Here is a 25490-nt window from a genome sequence, read left to right on the forward strand (position 1 = left end):
TACATCACTGTAAGGTCTACTACACCTGCTGTATTCAGTACATCACTGTAAGGTCTACTACACCTGCTGTATTTGGCACACGTGACAAATAAACTTTGATTTGATTAGATGACTGGATCTGAGAGAGGAGAGTTATGGGTCAGTCGAAGTGTCGGTCTGGGTGATTGACAGGTGACTGACCTCGCTGAAGCACTTCCTGAGAGAGGGCGGGACTTCCCCGTCCACCGCCCGTAGTACGGCCTCCATGTCATCCCGCGCCGCATAGCCACCCGACTCACTGGCAAACAGGCTGAAGAGGTCTGTGGAGAGACACAGTTAGTTCATCCTGGCAGGCAGGCTGGTTTATCATCATGGCAGGCAGAGAGAGAGAGAAGAGAGGGCGCGGGGGAGAGAGAGCGGGAACATACACTTGGCCTTCTCCCCATCTCGTCCTCTGGTCAGCAGCACCAGGCCAATGATGAGGTTGTTAAAGTGTAGTCCTTTAAAGGTGCCTCCAAACGAGTTGTAGATCACCTGCAGGGAGAGAAGGAAGATGGTGTTAACATATCTAGAGAGCTAGAAATATGCCAGTAGACAGATCCCAGTTGAGGGGCGGCAGGTAGCCTAGTGGTTAGCCTTTTCTCAATAGGGGGGCGCCATTTCGACTTTGTAAAAATTCATTACCAAATTAAACTGCCTCGTACTCAATTCTTGCTCCTAGAATATGCATATTATTATTACTATTGGATAGAAAACACTCTCTAGTTTCTAAAACCGTTTGAATTATATCTGTGAGTAAAACAAAACTCATTTTGCAGCAAACTTCCTGTCAGGAAGTAAGAAATCTGAAATCGGGCACTCTGTTCCAGGGTCAGTTTATTAATTTGCATGTAATCTATGGGTCGACATGCACTGCATACGCCTTCCCCTAGATGTCAGTAAGCAGTGAGAATTGGAATGGAGTGTCTAGGTAGATCTGAGGCCGTACAAAAGCTTTTGGAACCGGGGGTGCAATCTTTTCAATGTTCGTCATGACGCGAGACAGACCTCAGGATTGCATTCTGAAAAGCTCTCGTTATAGGAGTTAGATTTATCCGGCTCTGATTTTATTCGATATAGGTGTTAAAAACATCATAATGTAGTTAATTTAAACCGAGTTATATCAGTTTATATCAGTATATTGCGATTTTCGGTATTTTGTTTGTGCTGCGTTATGGTGAGTTGGACACGTTTTCGCCACATGGCTAATGTTTGCTGCTAATTCCAAAGTTGAAGACGACAATCTACAACCGAGCAACGATTATTCTGGACAAAGGACAACTTGCACAAGATTCTGATGGAAGCTCATCAAATAGTAAGAACTATTTATGATGTTAATTCGTTGTTCTGTTGAAAAATGTTAAACTATTATTCCGCCATTAATTTCGGTGCGGTCTCGCTTTAACGCACGCTGTATGTCGTAGTAACGTTAATTTAAAAAATCTAACACAGCGATTGCATTAAGAACTAATGTATCTTTCATTTGCTGTCCAACCTGTATTTTTTAGTCAAGTTTATGATTACTTATCGATTAGAATAGGTGCCTCTCCCAAGATTTCTCCCGACATTTTGTTTGCAGTTTGGCTACTATTCTCATTGTATAACCACGATTTGTGCCGCTAAATATGCACATTTTCGAACAAACCATATATGTATTGTGTAATATGATGTTATTGGACTGTCATCTGATGAAGTTTTGAGAAGGTTAGTGAAAAATTTTATATCTTTTGCTGGTTTATTCGCTATCGCTAACGTGCATGAATCAATGCTGCTGTGTGGTTGGCTATTGTAGTAAGCTAATATAATGCTATATTGTGTTTTCGCTGTAAAACACTTAAAAAATCTGAAATATTGGCTGGATTCACAAGATCTTTGTCTTTCATTTGCTGTACACTGTGTATTGTTCATAAATGTTTTATGATGAGTATTTAGGTAATTCACGTTGCTCTCTGTAGTTATTCTAGCTGCTTTGGTGAGATTTTGTGATGGTGGCTGCAATGTAAAACTATGATTTATACCTGAAATATGCAAATTTTTCGAACAAAACATATGCTATACAATAAATATGTTATCAGACTGTCATCTGATGAAGTTGTTTCTTGGTTAGTGACTATTTACATCTTTATTTGGTCGAATTTGTGATAGCTACCTATGCAGTAAAAAAAATGGTGGAGAAAAAAAAGTTGGGTCTTTTGCTATCATGGTTCAGCTAATAGAAATACATATTGTGTCTTCCCTGTAAAACATTTTAAAAATCAGAAATGATGGCTGGATTCACAAGATGTGTATCTTTCATCTGGTGTCTTGGACTTGTGATTTCATGATATTTAGATGCTAGTATTTACTTGTGGCGCTATGCTAGGCTATGCTAGTCAGCTTTTTTACTGATGAGGGTGCTCCCGGATGAGTACCAAGTAAAAGTTAAGCAAAATTACCCAATTCCAGGGCTTCACTTCTCAAGGAAAAATTCTGGAAATTTACCGGAAAGTTTCCGATCCTAGTGGTGGGGGTTAACTGCCTTGCTCAAGGGCCGGACTGCCTTGCTCAAGGGCCGGACTGCCTTGCTCAAGGGCCGGACTGCCTTGCTCAAGGGCCGGACTGCCTTGCTCAAGGGCCGGACTGCCTTGCTCAAGGGCCGGACTGCCTTGGTCAAGGGCAGATGACATGGATTATTTTTCACCTTGTCAGCTCGGGATTCAAACCAGCGACCTTTTGGTTAGTGGCCCAACGCTCTAACCACTAGGCTACCTGCTGGTTAGTGGCCCAACGCTCTAACCACTAGGCTACCTGCTGGTTAGTGGCCCAACGCTCTAACCACTAGGCTACCTGCTGGTTACTGGCCCAACGCTCTAACCACTAGGCTACCTGCTGGTTACTGGCCCAACGCTCTAACCACTAGGCTACCTGCTGGTTACTGGCCCAACGCTCTAACCACTAGGCTACCTGCTGGTTACTGGCCCAACGCTCTAACCACTAGGCTACCTGCTGGTTACTGGCCCAACGCTCTAACCACTAGGCTACCTGCTGGTTACTGGCCCAACGCTCTAACCACTAGGCTACCTGCTGGTTACTGGCCCAACGCTCTAACCACTAGGCTACCTGCTGGTTACTGGCCCAACGCTCTAACCACTAGGCTACCTGCTGGTTACTAGTCCCAACGCTCTAACCACTAGGCTACCTGCTGGTTACTAGTCCCAACGCTCTAACCACTAGGCTACCTGCTGGTTACTGGCCCAACGCTCTAACCACTAGGCTACCTGCTGGTTACTGGCCCAACGCTCTAACCACTAGGCTACCTGCTGGTTACTGGCCCAACGCTCTAACCACTAGGCTACCTGCTGGTTACTGGCCCAACGCTCTAACCACTAGGCTACCTGCTGGTTACTGGCCCAACGCTCTAACCACTAGGCTACCTGCTGGTTACTGGCCCAACGCTCTAACCACTAGGCTACCTGCTGGTTACTGGCCCAACGCTCTAACCACTAGGCTACCTGCTGGTTACTGGCCCAACGCTCTAACCACTAGGCTACCTGCTGGTTACTGGCCCAACGCTCTAACCACTAGGCTACCTGCTGGTTACTGGCCCAACGCTCTAACCACTAGGCTACCTGCTGGTTACTGGCCCAACGCTCTAACCACTAGGCTACCTGCTGGTTACTGGCCCAACGCTCTAACCACTAGGCTACCTGCTGGTTACTGGCCCAACGCTCTAACCACTAGGCTACCTGCTGGTTACTGGCCCAACGCTCTAACCACTAGGCTACCTGCTGGTTACTGGCCCAACGCTCTAACCACTAGGCTACCTGCTGGTTACTGGCCCAACGCTCTAACCACTAGGCTACCTGCTGGTTACTGGCCCAACGCTCTAACCACTAGGCTACCTGCTGGTTACTGGCCCAACGCTCTAACCACTAGGCTACCTGCTGGTTACTGGCCCAACGCTCTAACCACTAGGCTACCTGCTGGTTACTGGCCCAACGCTCTAACCACTAGGCTACCTGCTGGTTACTGGCCCAACGCTCTAACCACTAGGCTACCTGCTGGTTACTGGCCCAACGCTCTAACCACTAGGCTACCTGCTGGTTACTGGCCCAACGCTCTAACCACTAGGCTACCTGCTGGTTACTGGCCCAACGCTCTAACCACTAGGCTACCTGCTGGTTACTGGCCCAACGCTCTAACCACTAGGCTACCTGCTGGTTACTGGCCCAACGCTCTAACCACTAGGCTACCTGCTGGTTACTGGCCCAACGCTCTAACCACTAGGCTACCTGCTGGTTACTGGCCCAACGCTCTAACCACTAGGCTACCTGCTGGTTACTGGCCCAACGCTCTAACCACTAGGCTACCTGCTGGTTACTGGCCCAACGCTCTAACCACTAGGCTACCTGCTGGTTACTGGCCCAACGCTCTAACCACTAGGCTACCTGCTGGTTACTGGCCCAACGCTCTAACCACTAGGCTACCTGCTGGTTACTGGCCCAACGCTCTAACCACTAGGCTACCTGCTGGTTACTGGCCCAACGCTCTAACCACTAGGCTACCTGCTGGTTACTGGCCCAACGCTCTAACCACTAGGCTACCTGCTGGTTACTGGCCCAACGCTCTAACCACTAGGCTACCTGCTGGTTACTGGCCCAACGCTCTAACCACTAGGCTACCTGCTGGTTACTGGCCCAACGCTCTAACCACTAGGCTACCTGCTGGTTACTGGCCCAACGCTCTAACCACTAGGCTACCTGCTGGTTACTGGCCCAACGCTCTAACCACTAGGCTACCTGCTGGTTACTGGCCCAACGCTCTAACCACTAGGCTACCTGCTGGTTACTGGCCCAACGCTCTAACCACTAGGCTACCTGCTGGTTACTGGCCCAACGCTCTAACCACTAGGCTACCTGCTGGTTACTGGCCCAACGCTCTAACCACTAGGCTACCTGCTGGTTACTGGCCCAACGCTCTAACCACTAGGCTACCTGCTGGTTACTGGCCCAACGCTCTAACCACTAGGCTACCTGCTGGTTACTGGCCCAACGCTCTAACCACTAGGCTACCTGCTGGTTACTGGCCCAACGCTCTAAATTCATTTTTTTATTTTTTTTTAAAGTTAGTTTATAACAGTGAACCTTTTTTGTGGGATACATACAAGGCAATTCTAGGTTTTGTGGCATATTTTGGTTAAACTATCCCCAATTCAATAGAATTGCAACCCTCTGCATGCACAGTGCATTCTCCCATCACATGCACAGTGCATTCTCCCATCACATGCGCAGTGCATTCTCCCATCACATGCGCAGTGCATTCTCCCATCACATGCGCAGTGCATTCTCCCATCACATGCGCAGTGCATTCTCCCATCACATGCGCAGTGCATTCTCCCATCACATGCGCAGTGCATTCTCCCATCACATGCGCAGTGCATTCTCCCATCACATGCGCAGTGCATTCTCCCATCACATGCGCAGTGCATTCTCCCATCACATGTGCAGTGCATTCTCCCATCACATGTGCAGTGCATTCTCCCATCACATGTGCAGTGCATTCTCCCATCACATGTGCAGTGCATTCTCCCATCACATGTGCAGTGCATTCTCCCATCACATGTGCAGCTGATTCTCAAGATCTTGCACACTAATGAGATGCTATTGAGCCCACACTACTACACTGTCTGAGCCAAGGACTACGTGCTTTCTGTTAAGATTTGATTACAATACTGGGTGGGGTGAATATATTTTATATGACATACATGTTTTCTTTTGTTAACTAGTAAATAGTAGCCTACAGCAATGTGTGTTTAAATAATTTCTAACGTGTTAACAATTTCTGCTACCCTGTGGGTTTTAGTTTGCTTGAGCCTGCTAACTGAGGAGTGTTAATTAGATGCTGCCAAGATGCTGCCTAGAAGGCCAGCATCCCGGAGTCACCTCTTCTGCTGTTGAGTCCTCCCGGGTGGCGCAGTGGTCTAGGGCACTGCATCGCAGTGCTAGCTGCGCCACCAGAGTCTCTGGGTTCGCGCCCAGGCTGGGCTGGGTTCGCGCCCAGGCTCTGTCGCAGCCGGCCGCAACCGGGAGGTCCGTGGGGCGACGCACAATTGACATAGCGTCGTCCGGGTTAGGGAGGGTTTGGCCGGTAGGGATATCCTTGTCTCAGTATGTAAAATGTAATGAAATGTAAAAAATGTTATAAAATGTATGCACTCTACTGTAAGTCGCTCTGGATAAGAGCGTCTGCTAAATGACTAAAATGTAATGTAAATGTTGACGTTGAGACTGGTGTTTTGCGGGTACTATTTAATGAAGGACTTGTGAGGCGTCTGTTTCTCAAACGAGACACTCTAATGTACTTGTCCTCTTGCTCAGTTGTGCACCGGGGCCTCCCACTCCTCTTTCTATTCTGGTTAGAGCCAGTTTGCGCTGTTCTGTGAAGGGAGTAGTACACAGCGTTGTACGAGATCTTCAGTTTCTTGGCAGTTTCTTGCATGGAATAGCCTTCATTTCTCATAACACACAAGTTTCAGAAGAAAGTTATTTGTTTCTGCCCATTTTGAGCCTGTAATCGAACCCACAAATGCTGATGCTCCAGAAACTCAACTAATCTAAAGAAGGCCAGTTTTATTGCTTTTTTAAAATCAGGACAACAGTTTTCAGCTGTGCTAACATAATTGCAAAAGGGTTTTCTAATAATCAATTAGCCTTTTAAAATGATAAACTTGGATTAGCTAACACAACGTGCCATTGGAACACAGGCGTGATGGTTGCTGATAATGGGCCTCTGTACGCCTATGTAGATATTCCATTAAAAATCTTCCATTTCCAGCTACAATAGTCATTTACAACATTAACAATGTCAACACTGTATTTCTGATCAATTTGATGTTATTTTAAAAATGGTAAAAAAAGAAAAAGTGCTTTCAAAAACAAGGACATTTCTAAGTGACCCCAAACTTTTGAATGGTAGTATATATATAAATATCTACGTTTAAATGGTATTAATATTATTTTGCATATATTTTTGTTAATTCCCATGTATTCCCATTAATTCCCACAGAAAGTTTCCACCTCTGAATATTCCCCAAAATGTGCAACCCTACCCACCACAACTGCACCGATGACATGGATGTCTATCAAGGCAGCCCCCCCCCACACCTCTCTGATTCATATAAAAATACATTTTTTAAAGTGCTCAGAGGGCCTTTTTTATTTATTTATATGACCAGCGTGCCAAATTCAGCTTGCTGAGGAGGAACCCTGTTCTACATAGTCCACTACTACCAGAGCCCTATGGACCCAGGTCAAAAGTACTGCACTGAGTATGCAAAACATTATGAACACCTGCTCTCTCCATGATAGACTGACCAGGTGAATCCAGGTGCAAGCTATGATCCCTTATTGATGTCACTTCTTAAACACACTTCAAATCATGGGAGAGGGGGTTCTACAAAGCTAACATATTGAATTGTTTTAGGATGGTCATACCAAATCTCATTTAGAAATTTGATTCAGAATTTTAGGTATATATAAAAATAAATATAAGATAAAATATAGAATTTGGCCTTTACTACTATAGCTCATAGAAACACATTGAACAAAATTCATAAACGGCAAAAAAGACAGTTAAAATATAAATCATAAAGTGTTTGTCCTATATCTAGGAGATAAAAGAATGCTCAGGAAATATGTGTTTTTGTACACATATTTAACCCTTTTTTTGTTGGCACAAAACTACCTCCATTAATTTGTATAGGCTACCTTCAGACGAGTCCCATGTGTGTGTGTGTGTGTCGTGTTCGTGAGGGTCTCCCCTTTCCCCTGTCTGACGATAGCAACCACCCACCTCTTCGACAGCCAGCCAGCGGCCTCCCCACAGCCAGCCAGCGGCCTCCCCACAGCCAGCCATAGCAGTCAGTGTCCCCACAGCCAGCCATAGCAGTCACAGTGTCCCCACAGCCAGCCGTCACAGTGGCTGCGTCAGTGTGTCAGATACAAACAGAAGCACACTATTTGCACTTTTGAGAGGCGTCGCCCCGGTGATGATTGCCCTTGAAATCTGTGTCAACATAACACTTCATAACATCATCATATTACCTCTGGTTAAAACACCCATTCCTTATTCCACACCATGTTAAAACTCCCATTCCTTATTCCACACCATGTTGAAAAACACCCATTCCTTATTCCACACCATGTTAAAAACACCCATTCCTTATTCCACACCACGTTAAAAGCATGATTATTTGGATACTTCTTCACAGCCTGTACATTCAGACCTAATGCTTTAAACATAGGACTTTACTCTGCTTGCTTGCCTTGACCCAACATTTCCACATGTTCTATATAATGCACATGTTTAAAAAAAAAAAAAAAAATCTTAGGAACCAGGTCATGTGCACAAATATTGGAAGGCCAAAATGACTATTAAAACACAGAATATTTTCTCTAGTCTGTGTCTGACAAGAAGACAAACTGGACAGAGAGAGACAGAGAGCGAGAGAGAGCGAGACAGAGACAGAGAGCGAGAGCGAGACAGAGACAGAGACAGAGACAGAGACAGAGACAGAGACAGAGACAGAGAGCGAGACAGAGACAGAGAGCGAGACAGAGACAGAGAGCGAGACAGAGACAGAGACAGAGAGACAGAGACAGAGACAGAGAGCGAGACAGAGACAGAGACAGAGAGCGAGACAGAGACAGAGACAGAGACAGAGAGCGAGACAGAGACAGAGACAGAGAGAGAGAGAAAGAGAGCGAGAGCGAGACACAGACGTCAAGGCACTGCAAAAGCTGCATAATATTATTGTCTTGGGACACATTTCACCTGAACATGAAAGGGAAGTCCTTCTAGAAAGCTGCTATAAAGACTAATGTACAGACCTAAAACATGTCCTTAAAAATCAAACTACTCACGCTGACTACAGCCTTTCTGTTCTGGGACGTAAACTGATGGAGGGGGAAGAGAAAAAGCTTTGAGATGTGGTTAATATGGATCCCTCAGGACAACAACTAATTTACTATGCTACACTATACACACAAGTATGTGGACACCCCTTCAAATTAGTGGATTCGGCCAGTTCAGCCACACCTGTTGCTGACAGGTGTATAAAATCGAGCACACAGCTGTGCAATCTCCACAGACAAATATTGGCAGTAGAATGGCCTTACTGAAGAGCTCAGTGACTTCCAACATTACAGCGTCCTAGTTCCAGTGAAGGGAAATCTTAACATTACAGCATACAATGACATTCTAGACGATTCTGTGCTTCCAACTTTGTTTGGGGAAGGCCCTTTCCTGTTTCAGCATGACAATGCCCCCGTGCACAAAGAGGTCCATACAGAAATGGTTGGTTGAGATCAGTGTGGAAGAACTTGACTGGCCTGCACAGAGCCCTGACCTCAACCTCATCGAACACCTTTGGGATGAATTGGAACGCCGACTGCGAGCCAGGTCTAATCACCCAACATCAGTACCCTACCTCACCAATGCTCTTGTGGCTGAATGGAAGCAAGTCCCCGCAGAAATGTTCCAACATCTAGTGGAAAGCCTAGAACGTGGAGGCTGTTACAGCAGCAATGTTCCAACATCTAGTGGAAAGCCTTCCCAGAAGAGTGGAGGCTGTTATAGCAGCAAAGGGGGGGACCAACTCCATATTAATGCCCATGATTTTGGAATGAGATGTTCGACGAGCATGTGTCCACATACTTTTGACCATGTAGGGTACATAGGCTTCCTTAATCAGAGTGTATTGATAATTAATGGATTCACATCACTAACAGAACAGAGAGACTCCACACACACAGGGGGTCTACTAATCACAGTGACGGAGTGGCCCCAAGGACACAGTGACGGAGTGGCCCCAAGGACACAGTGACGGAGTGGCCCCAAGGACACAGTGACGGAGTGGCCCCAAGGAGGGCCCGTGGTCCTACTAATCACAGTGATGTAGTGGCCCCTGGAAGGGCCCTGCTGTCAGGCCTAGCGATGGACACAGCCTGGGGGTTTCTTACTGCCCTGGGCCTGAGCCTGCTGCCTGATGGGCCCAAAACACAACCACTTCACTCCTTAGTTACACCTTCAAACACACGCACACAGCCTTTTAGAGAAGCTAGGTATATGTTCCACTTCCTCTGACTCATACACTATGGGAAACAAACATGTCAAAAAATTAAACCAGAGAGTGACGAGGCTGCAGCTCCTCCCCTGAATCTCTCCATCTACCACCATGTAACGGCTGATAGGCTTTTAATCCCACACGGTGAATCTGACTCGCTGCCGTCTCGCTGGTAAAAGTCAGCCTTGCTGCCTGTTTGAACACTAGAGCCCTATGGGTCCTGGTCAAAAGTAGGGAAGGGAATAGGATGCAGAATGTTGCAGACTCTGCTGGAAAGTCCTCCTATAGTAAAGAGTCAAGACACCAGCAGAATCTCCTGCTAACTTATTGATTAGGAATCAAGCAGAAGTGCCCTTCTTTTTATCCAAATCAATACCCATGTTGTTTCCTGGGATCGTTATAGAACATGTTGGAATTAACATGTGGACAATAAGTACATTTTTACACTTTTTTACTTTGGTTTCTTGTTGCTGGGTATGTGGATACAAACACGCATATTGCTGATTGAAATGTACTTTCCCCACCGATTTATCAACAAAACAACTGGATTGCGGTTTTGATTGAATATCGCCAAGACTGTTTCAATGGAATGCCACTTCCAAGCCCCAACATGCTGACTAGACCGGGGCACATCTTGACTTTATCCATCCACACCAGACGCAAATCAGGACACGCAGGCTGAAATATCAAATACAAACTCTAAACCAACTACAATAATTTGGGACCAGGTCGAAAACAAAATGAAACATTCATGGCCATTTAAGCTAGCTAGCTCGTTGTTGTTGCTAGCTAGCTCGTTGTTGTTGCTAGCTAGCTCGTTGTTGTTGCTAGCTAGCTCGTTGTTGTTGCTAGCTAGCTCGTTGTTGTTGCTAGCTAGCTCGTTGTTGCTAGCTAGCTCATTTAGAATAGACCAAGTTGTATTTTAGCGCCCGGCTACGCTAACGCTCGCGAGCAATTTGGATGAAATGATAGAAAAACCTTTGTTCATGGTCAGCATGTAAAGCTGGCCAAGCATTTTCCCACTCCCTAAAAACAAATGTTCATCCGCAGAATAGGCCTACGTCAATCCCCTTGATGACTCAGTCACTGCCTTTGACCGACAGAGTACAAACACAACTAGTGTTTATTCACTGATAAAGTCAGTCAGGTGGCATGTGTGTGTGTGTGTGTGTGTGTGTGTGTGTGTGTGTGTGTGTGTGTGTGTGTGTGTGTAATTGGGAATAGGCATTTTTACAGTATGGGTACAGCTTCCTTTAGCCTAACTGGACAGAAACCAGAGCAGGAAGAGAGAGCCTCTGATGGGGGAAATGGAACTAGAAATGTTAAACAACCAACAGGGGAAATGCATTAAACCAGCTAGCCACTGTATAAACTGGAGTAGCCTAAAACGACTTTATATAATCACAAGTCACTGTGGCCAACCTAAGAACACAGACACAATGTGTGCATCCTAAATGGCACCCTATATAGTGCACTGACCAGGGCCCTGGTCAAAAGTAGTGCACTACATAGGGAATAGGGTGCCATAGGGCCCTGGTCAAAAGTAGCGCACTACATAGGGAATAGGGTGCCATAGGGCCCTGGTCAAAAGTAGTGCACTACATATGGAATAGGGTGCTTAGGGCCCTGGTCAAAAGTAGTGCACTACATATGGAATAGGGTGCCATAGGGCCCTGGTCAAAAGTAGTGCATAGGGTGGGTGCCATAGGGCCCTGGTCAAAAGTAGTGCCCTACATAGGGAATAGGGTGCCATTTGGGATGCAACAAATGACTGAGGGTCAATCTCAACAGGCTGAAAGCATGTCCACTACCGAGTTGAAGTAGCCTCAAGGAATGGATCTCGGAGCCAATGTCCTCTACTGTTACGTCCCGTCATCTCATGCCACTGTAACGTCATGCAGATGCTTGTAAAACGGGACATTTTGAAGCCCATGTCTAAGGGATATGAGAGGAGGAGTCCCACCTAGACTGGGGGAGGGGAGAGGAGGAGTCCCACCTAGACTGGGGGAGGGGAGAGGAGGAGTCCCACCTAGACTGGGGGAGGGGAGAGGAGGAGTCCCACCTAGACTGGGGGAGGGGAGAGGAGGAGTCCCACCTAGACTGGGGGAGGGGAGAGGAGGAGTCCCACCTAGACTGGGGGAGGGGAGAGGAGGAGTCCCACCTAGACTGGGGGAGGGGAGAGGAGGAGTCCCACCTAGACTGGGGGAGGGGAGAGGAGGAGTCCCACCTAGACTGGGGGAGGGGAGAGGAGGAGTCCCACCTAGACTGGGGGAGGGGAGAGGAGGAGTCCCACCTAGACTGGGGGAGGGGAGAGGAGGAGTCCCACCTAGACTGGGGGAGGGGAGAGGAGGAGTCCCACCTAGACTGGGGGAGGGGAGAGGAGGAGTCCCACCTAGACTGGGGGAGGGGAGAGGAGGAGTCCCACCTAGACTGGGGGAGGGGAGAGGAGGAGTCCCACCTAGACTGGGGGAGGGGAGAGGAGGAGTCCCACCTAGACTGGGGGAGGGGAGAGGAGGAGTCCCACCTAGACTGGGGGAGGGGAGAGGAGGAGTCCCACCTAGACTGGGGGAGGTGAGAGGAGGAGTCCCACCTAGACTGGGGGAGGTGAGAGGAGGAGTCCCACCTAGACTGGGGGAGGTGAGAGGAGGAGTCCCACCTAGACTGGGGGAGGTGAGAGGAGGAGTCCCACCTAGACTGGGGGAGGTGAGAGGAGGAGTCCCACCTAGACTGGGGGAGGTGAGAGGAGGAGTCCCACCTAGACTGGGGGAGGTGAGAGGAGGAGTCCCACCTAGACTGGGGGAGGTGAGAGGAGGAGTCCCACCTAGACTGGGGGAGGTGAGAGGAGGAGTCCCACCTAGACTGGGGGAGGTGAGAGGAGGAGTCCCACCTAGACTGGGGGAGGTGAGAGGAGGAGTCCCACCTAGACTGGGGGAGGTGAGAGGAGGAGTCCCACCTAGACTGGGGGAGGTGAGAGGAGGAGTCCCACCTAGACTGGGGGAGGTGAGAGGAGGAGTCCCACCTAGACTGGGGGAGGGGAGAGGAGGAGTCCCACCTAGACTGGGGGAGGTGAGAGGAGGAGTCCCACCTAGACTGGGGGAGGTGAGAGGAGGAGTCCCACCTAGACTGGGGAGGTGAGAGGAGGAGTCCCACCTAGACTGGGGAGGTGAGAGGAGGAGTCCCACCTAGACTGGGGAGGTGAGAGGAGGAGTCCCACCTAGACTGGGGAGGTGAGAGGAGGAGTCCCACCTAGACTGGGGAGGTGAGAGGAGTCCCACCTAGACTGGGGAGGTGAGAGGAGGAGTCCCACCTAGACTGGGGAGGTGAGAGGAGTCCCACCTAGACTGGGGAGGTGAGAGGAGTCCCACCTAGACTAGGGAGGTGAGAGGAGGAGTGCCACCTAGACTAGGGAGGTGAGAGGAGTCCCACCTAGACTGGGGAGGTGAGAGGAGGAGTCCCACCTAGACTGGGGAGGTGAGAGGAGTCCCACCTGGACTGGGGAGGTGAGAGGAGTCCCACCTAGACTGGGGAGGTGAGAGGAGTCCCACCTAGACTGGGGAGGTGAGAGGAGGAGTCCCACCTGGACTAGGGAGGTGAGAGGAGGAGTCCCACCTAGACTGGGGAGGTGAGAGGAGTCCCACCTGGACTAGGGAGGTGAGAGGAGTCCCACCTGGACTGGGGAGGTGAGAGGAGGAGTCCCACCTAGACTAGGGAGGTGAGAGGAGTCCCACCTGGACTAGGGAGGTGAGAGGAGTCCCACCTGGACTAGGGAGGTGAGAGGAGGAGTCCCACCTGGACTAGGGAGGTGAGAGGAGGAGTCCCACCTGGACTAGGGAGGTGAGAGGAGGAGTCCCACCTGGACTGGGGAGGTGAGAGGAGTCCCACCTAGACTAGGGAGGTGAGAGGAGGAGTCCCACCTAGACTGGGGAGGTGAGAGGAGGAGTCCCACCTAGACTGGGGAGGTGAGAGGAGGAGTCCCACCTAGACTGGGGAGGTGAGAGGAGGAGTCCCACCTAGACTGGGGAGGTGAGAGGAGGAGTCCCACCTAGACTGGGGAGGTGAGAGGAGGAGTCCCACCTAGACTGGGGAGGTGAGAGGAGGAGTCCCACCTAGACTGGGGAGGTGAGAGGAGGAGTCCCACCTAGACTGGGGAGGTGAGAGGAGGAGTCCCACCTAGACTGGGGAGGTGAGAGGAGGAGTCCCACCTAGACTGGGGAGGTGAGAGGAGTCCCACCTGGACTGGGGAGGTGAGAGGAGTCCCACCTGGACTGGGGGAGGGGAGAGGAGTCGTCCCACCTAGACTGGGGAGGTGAGAGGAGTCCCACCTAGACTGGGGAGGTGAGAGGAGTCCCACCTAGACTGGGGAGGTGAGAGGAGGAGTCCCACCTAGACTGGGGAGGTGAGAGGAGGAGTCCCACCTGGACTGGGGGAGGGGAGAGGAGGAGTCCCACCTAGACTGGGGAGGTGAGAGGAGTCCCACCTAGACTGGGGAGGTGAGAGGAGGAGTCCCACCTAGACTGGGGAGGTGAGAGGAGGAGTCCCACCTGGACTAGGGAGGTGAGAGGAGTCACCTGGACTGTAGGGGTTGGGAGGTGAAAGGGACAGTCATATCCCAATTTCCTATCAGGTTGTGTCTGAGATGTGTGTGTGTGCGTGTGTGTTCTGGGTCCCAGGGGACGTACCTCTGCAACCTTCGGAGGGATCCCATCTCCCAGTACTTCTCTGTAGAAGCACTGTTGGGCCATGTAGAAGGACAGGCCGCTGGTCCTCTTAAAGGCATCCTTCAGCCGCTTCAACTCCACATCAGTTACTACAGAGAGAAAGAGTGGGAGAGAGAGAGACATCAGGCTAAAGACTAAGGTGTCCCTAACATCAGGCTAAAGACTAAGGTGTCCCTAACATCAGGCTAAAGACTAAGGTGTCCCTAACATCAGGCTAAAGACTAAGGTGTCCCTAACATCAGGCTAAAGACTAAGGTGTCCCTAACATCAGGCTAAAGACTAAGGTGTCCCTAACATCAGGCTAAAGACTAAGGTGTCCCTAACATCAGGCTAAAGACTAAGGTGTCCCTAACATCAGGCTAAAGACTAAGGTGTCCCTAACATCAGGCTAAAGACTAAGGTGTCCCTAACATCAGGCTAAAGACTTAGGTGTCCCTAACATCAGGCTAAAGACTAAGGTGTCCCTAACATCAGGCTAAAGACTAAGGTGTCCCTAACATCAGGCTAAAGACTAAGGTGTCCCTAACATCAGGCTAAAGACTAAGGTGTCCCTAACATCAGGCTAAAGACTAAGGTGTCCCTAACATCAGGCTAAAGACTTAGGTGTCCCTAACATCAGGCTAAAGACTTAGGTGTCCCTAACATCAGGCTAAAGACTAAGGTGTCCCTAACATCAGGCTAAAGACTAAGGTGTCCCTAACATCAGGCTAAAGACTAAGGTGTCCCTAACATCAGGCTAAAGACTAAGGTGTCCCTAACCCAAAGGGTATTTGGGGAGAGTAAGCTGGTCATATGTGTCACAGGTCGCATCCCAAATGGTTCCCTATTCCCTAGTGCACTACTGGTGGACCACAGCCCTAGGGAATAAGGTGCCAACTAACTAACAACGAGGTCATATCCTCTGCTATGGAGAGAGGGGGCAGGTTTCACCTTGACTAGTGAAGGTGATTAACATGTGACGGTGCCAGCTGAAGAAAGGACGCACACAAGATCACACCAGGGCTGAGTTTCAGGACGAGAGCCCCCACCAAGTTGAGTTTCAGTACCAGAGCCCCCACCAGAGTGAGTTTCAGTACCAGAGCCCCCACCAGAGTGAGTTTCAGTACGAGAGCCCCCACCAGAGTGAGTTTCAGTACGAGAGCCCCCACCAGAGTGAGTTTCAGTACGAGAGCCCCCACCAGAGTGAGTTTCTGTACGAGAGCCCCCACCAGAGTGAGTTTCTGTACGAGAGCCCCCACCAGAGTGAGTTTCAGTACGAGAGCCCCCACCAGAGTGAGTTTCAGTACGAGAGCCCCCACCAGAGTGAGTTTCAGTACGAGAGCCCCCACCAGGGCAGAGCCCCCACCAGAGTGAGTTTCAGTACGAGAGCCCCCACCAGGGCTGAGTTTCAGTACGAGAGCCCCCACCAGGGCTGAGTTTCAGTATGAGAGCCCCCACCAGGGCAGAGCCCCCACCAGGGCTGAGTTTCAGTACGAGAGCCCCCACCAGGGCTGAGTTTCAGTACGAGAGCCCCCACCAGGTTGAGTTTCAGTACGAGAGCCCCCACCAGGTTGAGTTTCAGTACGAGAGCCCCCACCAGGTTGCGTTTCAGTACGAGAGCCCCCACCAGGTTGCGTTTCAGTACGAGAGCCCCCACCAGGTTGAGTTTCAGTACGAGAGCCCCCACCAGGGTTGCGTTTCAGTACGAAAGCCCCCACCAGGGTTGCGTTTCAGTACGAGAGCCCCCACCAGGTTGAGTTTCAGTACGAGAGCCCCCACCAGGGTTGAGTTTCAGTACGAGAGCCCCCACCAGAGTGAGTTTCAGTACGAGAGCCCCCACCAGAGTGAGTTTCAGTACGAGAGCCCCCACCAGAGTGAGTTTCAGTACGAGAGCCCCCACCAGAGTTTCCTCGTCAGCCATTTTGAGCTAGGCTACTCCCTATTCAAACCTCCCACCCTCAGCTGTAAATCGGTTAGGCCACTGCCTTCATTTAAAAAAGGCTAATAACAGGTGTTACCATCGAATGTGTGGCTCTCTCCCCCCCTCTCTCAGGGGTCAATTAAACAAATATATTTTATTCATTTATTGAATTAAATGTATTCACCCAGACAAGCAACAGCCTCAGCATGTGACCATCCTAGCCCCTATAGTTGACCATCTGCTGCTGTAGTAGGATGTGGTTATTAAAACAGGTGCAGAAAGAACAGGGAGACGGAGAGAAATTGCTCGCTTGCTCTGGGTACGGCGAGGGGAATTGCAAAACAGGACTGATGATCGTACCCTCCCTGGATGGCAAAAAAAAAGCGAATTTTAAAAAAGAATTAAAAAGCAACAGCTTTAAAGTCAAAGGGATGTTTATGAATCTGGGACTGGAAGGAGGAATGTGTGACCTAGTATTGCAGCACGGTAGGAATAAAGTGGCTGGGTAATTCTGTTCGTGTAGGTTGAAATGCAAATAGAAAACCCTATTCTGTAAGACTGAACTGTGTGTAGTCCTGAATACATCATGGTCTAATCTCTACTAAAGGCATGGTGATGGGAGACTGATAGTATTGGATGCTGTGTTTGTCTCCTCTGCTGACAAGGTGATGACAGTATAATCTAAACTAACTGTTCAATGCTGACAATTTCAGCTATGTGTCAAAAAGCCTACAAAATAACACGTGGTGGGAAAATAAAAAAACAAATCATTTGAACCGGTTTTGAAGAGCACAAACACTCTTGACAGTAGAGCACTTTGGAAATGACAGCCGCGGAATAATCACCTGGCTGCTTCGGACTTGAAACGGGCTTCTCCCTGAAGCTGGAAGGACAGACGATGTCAGAGGAAAGGGGTGGAGGTCGGGGTTGTTAGGGATTCTGCCGTGATACTCTAGCATACTACAAGCAACCATGTTCCATGGACTATTACCTGAGAGGAGGAACTTCCTCGTTACAACCCTAGGAAGAAGAAGTATTTCCCTGTAAGGTCTACTACACCTGTTGTATTCGGCGCACGTGACTAATAAACTTTGATTTGATCAAATGTTCAATTCTTATTTAGGTCTCCACTAGTGGCACCTGGCTGTGTGTGTGTGTCATAAATAACCATGGATCCACAGGTCCCGTCAGGTCTAAGAATTCATTATCTTGCCTGTATTCAGAGCACCTTTACCCCGCTGATCCCCGGGGCCGTGGACTCGCTGCTCGCTCAATCTTAACAGGCTTTTAACGAATGGACTCCCAGCAGAGCCGGTGTCAGCCACACCACTGACAGTTAGATCCATGGCAACGCAATCAACCGTGATGAAGTAGTACAACGCCCGTTGGGAGGGACTGGAACGCCCGTTGCTAGAGGGGAGGCACTGGACCGCCCGTTGCTAGAGGGGAGGGACTGGAACGGCCGTTGCTAGAGGGGAGGGACTGGACCGCCCGTTGCTAGAGGGGAGGGACTGGACCGCCCGTTGCTAGAGGGGAGGGACTGGACCGCCCGTTGCTAGAGGGGAGGCACTGGAACGCCCGTTGCTAGAGGGGAGGGACTGCAACGCCCGTTGCTAGAGGGGAGGGACTGCAACGCCCGTTGCTAGAGGGGAGGGACTGCAACGCCCGTTGCTAGAGGGGAGGGACTGCAACGCCCGTTGCTAGAGGGGAGGGACTGCAACGCCCGTTGCTAGAGGGGAGGGACTGCAACGCCCGTTGCTAGAGGGGAGGGAATGCAACGCCCGTTGCTAGAGGGGAGGGACTGCAACGCCCGTTGCTAGAGGGGAGGGACTGCAACGCCCGTTGCTAGAGGGGAGGGACTGCAACGCCCGTTGCTAGAGGGGAGGGACTGCAACGCCCGTTGCTAGAGGGGAGGGACTGCAACGCCCGTTGCTAGAGGGGAGGGACTGCAACGCCCGTTGCTAGAGGGGAGGGACTACAACACCCATTGCTAGAGGGGAGGGACTACAACACCCATTGCTAGAGGGGAGGGACTGGAACGCCCATTGCTAGAGGGGAGGGACTGGAACGCCCATTGCTAGAGGGGAGGGACTGGAACGCCCATTGCTAGAGGGGAGGGACTGGAACGCCCATTGCTAGAGGGGAGGGACTGGAACGCCCATTGCTAGAGGGGAGGGACTGGAACGGCCGTTGCTAGAGGGGAGGGACTGGACCGGCCGTTGCTAGAGGGGAGGGACTGGACCGGCCGTTGCTAGAGGGGAGGGACTGGACCGCCCGTTGCTAGAGGGGAGGGACTGGAACGCCCATTGCTAGAGGGGAGGGACTGCAACGCCCGTTGCTAGAGGGGAGGGACTGCAACGCCCGTTGCTAGAGGGGAGGGACTGCAACGCCCGTTGCTAGAGGGGAGGGACTGCAACGCCCGTTGCTAGAGGGGAGGGACTGCAACGCCCGTTGCTAGAGGGGAGGGACTGCAACGCCCATTGCTAGAGGGGAGGGACTGGAACGCCCATTGCTAGAGGGGAGGGACTGGAACGCCCATTGCTAGAGGGGAGGGACTGGAACGCCCATTGCTAGTGACAGTGACAGAACCCTAAATGTACATTACCATACGAGGTCACACAGTGACAGAACCCTAAATGTACATTACCATACGAGTTCACACAGTGACAGAACCCTAAATGTACATTACCATACGAGGTCACACAGTGACAGAACCCTAAATGTACATTACCATACGAGGTTCACACAGTGACAGAACCCTAAATGTACATTACCATACGAGTTCACACAGTGACAGAACCCTAAATGTACATTACCATACGAGGTTCACACAGTGACAGAACCCTAAATGTACATTACCATACGAGGTTCACACAGTGACAGAACCCTAAATGTACATTACCATACGAGGTTCACACAGTGACAGAACCCTAAATGTACATTACCATACGAGGTCACACAGTGACAGAACCCTAAATGTACATTACCATACGAGTTCACACAGTGACAGAACCCTAAATGTACATTACCATACGAGGTTCACAGTGACAGAACACTAAATGTACATTACCATACGAGGTTCACAGTGACAGAACCCTAAATGTACATTACCATACGAGTTCACACAGTGACAGAACCCTAAATGTACATTACCATACGAGTTCACACAGTGACAGAACCCTAAATGTACATTACCATACGAGTTCACACAGTGACAGAACCCTAAATGTACATTACCATACGAGTTCACACAGTGACAGAACCCTAAATGTACATTACCATACGAGTTCACACAGTGACAGAACCCTAAATGTACATTACCATACGAGTTCACACAGTGACAGAACCCTAAATGTACATTACCATACGAGGTTCACACAGTGACAGAACACTAAAAGTAACACATTTCAACAATCCTGACAGGCAAAGTTCAGTTGTTACAACTGCAGGGACCAAAGTACAGCAAGTATCAGGTAGTGGTATAAGATATTTTCAAGTGCTTCGTGATAAATATTCACCTGAGTCCTACATCACTGAACCAATTAACAGATGAATATGCTGAATTATAACAAATTGATTCAATATTTATCCTAAACATTTTGGCTGGTACTAGGCTACTTCTATCCCGTCTAACCACTGCAATGCCATTGTGATAATTGACTCAGCACTAGGCATAGCTATACAAGAACACAGTAAAGAATATCCTGATCTTAAGAGAGAAATACGTCCAGCCGGCCTAGTATAAAAACACAGCTGACATCTCATGCCTTCTCTCTAACGTCACTGATTGGCACATTTTATTTTTTTACTTAACTTTAAAATAAAATAACGTCACTAATACACTCATACAGTAGACTGGATGGGTGATGTTATGAGAGAGCAGAAACAAGTAATGAATGTGGGGCGGCAGGTAGCCTAGTGGTTAGAGTGTAGAGGTGGCAGGTAGCCTAGTGGTTAGAGTGTAGAGGTGGCAGGTAGCCTAGTGGTTAGAGTGTTGGACTAGTAACCGAAAGGTTGCTGAATCTAATCCCAGAGCTGACAAGGTAAAAATCTGTCGTTCTGCCCCTGAACAAGGCAGTTAACCCACTGTTCCCCGGTAGGCCGTCATTGTAAATAAGAATTTGTTCTTAACGGACTTGCCTAGTTAAATAAATAAAAAATGATCACTGATAAATATTCACCTAGCAAATGTTTTTTTTACTCAGAGCGACCTTTCCAACATCCTAAATATTGCGTGGCCTGTTAAAATGATGTTTTGATTCCAGACAGAAGATTGTTCTGAAACACTTGACAGAGACACAGACAGCTGGCTACTGTAACCGTCCACTAGCTGTAATTGTCAATGTGAAGAGACACAGCCAGCTATCTATTGTAACCGTTCACTAGCTGTAATTGTCAATGTGTAGAGACACAGACAGCTGGCTACTGTAACCGTCCACTAGCTGTAATTGTCAATGTGTAGAGACACAGCCAGCTATCTATTGTAACCGTTCACTAGCTGTAATTGTCAATGTGTAGAGACACAGACAGCTGGCTACTGTAACCGTCCACTAGCTGTAATTGTCAATGTGTAGAGACACAGACAGCTGGCTACTGTAACCGTCCACTAGCTGTAATTGTCAATGTGTAGAGACACAGACAGCTGGCTACTGTAACCGTTCACTAGCTGTAATTGTCAATGTGCAGAGACACAGACAGCTGGCTACTGTAACCGTTCACTAGCTGTAATTGTCAATGTGCAGAAACACAGACAGCTATCTACTGTAACCGTTCACTAGCTGTAATTGTCAATGTGCAGAAACACAGACAGCTATCTACTGTAACCGTTCACTAGCTGTAATTGTCAATGTGTAGAGACACAGACAGCTATCTACTGTAACCGTTCACTAGCTGTAATTGTCAATGTGTAGAGACACAGACAGCTATCTACTGTAACCGTTCACTAGCTGTAATTGTCAATGTGTAGAAACACAGCCAGCTATCTACTGTAACCGTTCACTAGCTGTAATTGTCAATGTGTAGAGACACAGACAGCTATCTACTGTAACCGTTCACTAGCTGTAATTGTCAATGTGCAGAAACACAGCCAGCTATCTACTGTAACCGTTCACTAGCTGTAATTGTCAATGTGAAGAGACACAGCCAGCTATCTACTGTAACCGTTCACTAGCTGTAATTGTCAATGTGTAGAAACACAGACAGCTATCTACTATAACCGTTCACTAGCTGTAATTGTCAATGTGCAGAGACACAGCCAGCTATCTACTGTAACCGTTCACTAGCTGTAATTGTCAATGTGTAGAGACACAGACAGCTATCTACTGTAACCGTTCACTAGCTGTAATTGTCAATGTGCAGAGACACAGCCAGCTATCTGCTGTAACCGTTCACTAGCTGTAATTGTCAATGTGTAGAAACACAGCCAGCTATCTACTGTAACCGTTCACTAGCTGTAATTGTCAATGTGCAGAAACACAGCCAGCTATCTACTGTAACCGTTCACTAGCTGTAATTGTCAATGTGCAGAGACACAGACAGCTATCTACTGTAACCGTTCACTAGCTGTAATTGTCAATGTGAAGAGACACAGCCAGCTATCTACTGTAACCGTTCACTAGCTGTAATTGTCAATGTGAAGAGACACAGCCAGCTATCTACTGTAACCGTTCACTAGCTGTAATTGTCAATGTGCAGAAACACAGACAGCTATCTACTATAACCGTTCACTAGCTGTAATTGTCAATGTGTAGAGACACAGACAGCTATCTACTGTAACCGTTCACTAGCTGTAATTGTCAATGTGTAGAGACACAGACAGCTATCTACTGTAACCGTTCACTAGCTGTAATTGTCAATGTGTAGAAACACAGACAGCTATCTACTGTAACCGTCCACTAGCTGTAATTGTCAATGTGTAGAAACACAGCCAGCTATCTACTGTAACTGTTCACTAGCTGTAATTGTCAATGTGTAGAAACACAGCCAGCTATCTACTGTAACTGTTCACTAGCTGTAATTGTCAATGTGTAGAAACACAGCCAGCTATCTACTGTAACCGTTCACTAGCTGTAATTGTCAATGTGTAGAAACACAGCCAGCTATCTACTGTAACTGTTCACTAGCTGTAATTGTCAATGTGTAGAAACACAGCCAGCTATCTACTGTAACTGTTCACTAGCTGTAATTGTCAATGTGAAGAGACACAGACAGCTATCTACTGTAACCGTCCACTAGCTGTAATTGTCAATGTGCAGAGACACAGACAGCTATCTACTGTAACCGTTCACTAGCTGTAATTGTCAATGTGTAGAAACACAGCCAGCTATCTACTGTAACTGTTCACTAGCTGTAATTGTCAATGTGTAGAAACACAGCCAGCTAACCGCACAGCTTTGCAGTGCCCATGGCATGAAAACACAAGTTCCACGGTATTTGCATGGCACTCTCTCGTCCGTGGTTTTAGTTGACTAGACAACCCATCTCTAGCGGCTGGCTAGTTAGCTAACGTTAGTTACTGTAGCTAAACTAATATAACGTTAGTGATGGATTAACAAGACAGCACACGTTTACCTCTTTTGACGGCCTCATCATACGAAAGGAAACCTATCCTTGACTCCTTGGCACCCATGTTGCCCTCATTTCACTACGATGTGAGAAAATACATGTTGAACGGCGATGTTGCGAAATCCGTTAGCAGCATTGTGTTTTTGCTGTTTTCAACGGATGACGCCCCTCCTCACCGACGCCTCCATGCTGCTTTGATCACATGACCGGAGCTCCATGGGTCACCTGATTAGTTGGCATGAACTGGTTGTGCAGTGTGCATTATGTGTACACAGTGTACATTATGTATTTCTGCAGTCTATGGAACTGAACAAAATACAGACACTTTTCATATGCTGTTACAAATTACGTAGCACCTTACCCCAATTTGCAAAGCTATGTTGCCTAATCGTCTCACACAATGAAACAGTTTGGGTCCGTCTACTTTAGGCTACCATTTTTTGTAAAAGTGTCCAAGTTGTCCTTGTCTCTGCCTCCCCCCTGTGGATATAGTTGAAAGGGTTTTAATTATAAAGTTTGCAGAATATGCAGTGCACAAGATAAAGCTTGTCAAGATTCAGTATTGCTGTGTGAAAGTTATATTAGTCTAACAATTGGTCTACTGCTATAATACTGTACTTTAGCACTAGTTTATCCGTTATTATAAACTGGGTGGTTCGAACCCTGAATGCTGATTGGTTGACAGCCGTGGTATATCAGACCGTATTCCACGGGCATGACAAAACATTTAACCAGGTTGGCCAGTTGAGAACAAGTTCTCATTTACAACTGCAACCTGCCCAAGATAAAGCAAAGCAGTTGGACACAATACAACAACACAGAGTTACACATGGAGTAAAACAAACATACAGTCAATAATACAATAGAAAAATGTATATACAGTGTGTGCAAATGAGGTAAGATAAGGGAGGTAAGGCAATAAATAGGCCATAGAGGCAAAATAATTACAATATAGCAATTAAACACTGGAATGGTAAATGTGCAGAAGATGAATGTGCAAGTTGAGATACTGGGGTGCAAAGGAGCAAGATAAATAAATAAATAAATACAGTATGGGGATGAGGTAGATTGGATGGTATATTGGCAATATACCACACCCCCTCAGGCCTTATTGCTTAATTATAATTAATCAATTCTCTATTGTGTGCTGTATACATGATTTTATGTGTGATAAAACATGATTATCTACCATATCTGATCATTTGCACAGATCAGCAATAGTCAAGAATGTTGACACCTTAAAACAATAGAAACAAGTATATATTTTTATTCACGTATAGCTGTCTGAGCCCTATACTACGAATGTAGTCTGAGGAGTTAGCGAGTTATCTTTGGTCAACGGAATTCAACGTGGGATAACCAACACTTGTAAAAGTCTATTTCACATGATAGTCTACTTAATATGCAAGACACCTTTTCTTTGATTTAGGAAATTAAAACGTGGCACTGACTTTCCTATGGTTTTGATGTTTCAACATTGTCTCAATGATAAAGGTCTGCGTTCGATTAGCAACGTGCACGCATGGTCACAAGCCTGCTAGAGTTATAGCGGCAGGCGAACAAGCAATATCCATCTAGTGCGGATAAAGCCTGAGCTGGAATAGGAAGCTAACTGAAGCGGGCTAACCGAAGCTGGCTAACCGAAGCGGGCATACTGAAGGTGGCTAACCGAAGCGGGCATACTGAAGGTGGCTAACCGAAGCGGGCATACTGAAGCTGGCTAACCGAAGGGGGCATACTGAAGCTGGCTAACCGAAGCTGGCTAACCGAAGCTGGCATACTGAAGCTGGCTAACCGAAGCTGGCTAACCGAAGCTGGCTAGCTTTAGAAAACCCAGAGTAGATCTAGTTTGCTTTGTGCTATACCCCTCTGCATCACCACGGGAAGTAGGGGTGCTGAGGGTACTGAAAAAATATATATAAAACAATTGCCCCAAATATAATATTTTATAAAAATGATAATAATTTAGAAAATAACAAAAAAAGTAGTGCATTGGTTCCTTAATAGTCCTGTATTAGCGGATATATCTCTCTGCAGCTCCAGCATGGACACAAATATTTGCCCAGCCTCCATTTGTCTTCCTCTCTCTCCCTGGACTGATGGTCCTCCTCTTCCTCCCTCTCTGGACTGATGGTCCTCCTCTTCCTCCCTCTCTGGACTGTTGGTCCTCCTCTTCCTTTCTCTCACT

The 25490-nt window shown here is 48.1% G+C and overlaps 1 protein-coding gene across 1 annotated transcript in view; it reads right to left on the bottom strand.

The window, feature by feature from the left end:
• LOC120028534 (ubiquitin carboxyl-terminal hydrolase 32-like) overlaps positions 1 to 23464 on the bottom strand; it is a 75385-nt gene extending 51921 nt beyond the window's left edge. The window contains exons 1-4 of the mRNA XM_038973725.1: positions 23309 to 23464; positions 14800 to 14927; positions 408 to 513; positions 181 to 299 (exon numbers count right to left, since the gene is read on the bottom strand). Coding sequence (XP_038829653.1) covers positions 181 to 299; positions 408 to 513; positions 14800 to 14927; positions 23309 to 23366 — 411 coding nt within the window. The 5' untranslated portion in view covers positions 23367 to 23464. The remainder of the gene's footprint in view (positions 1 to 180; positions 300 to 407; positions 514 to 14799; positions 14928 to 23308) is intronic.
• Between the last annotated feature and the right edge of the window lie 2026 nt (positions 23465 to 25490).

Source organism: Salvelinus namaycush, chromosome 34, assembly GCF_016432855.1.
Source record: "Salvelinus namaycush isolate Seneca chromosome 34, SaNama_1.0, whole genome shotgun sequence".
Classification (NCBI taxonomy): Eukaryota; Metazoa; Chordata; class Actinopteri; order Salmoniformes; family Salmonidae; genus Salvelinus; species Salvelinus namaycush.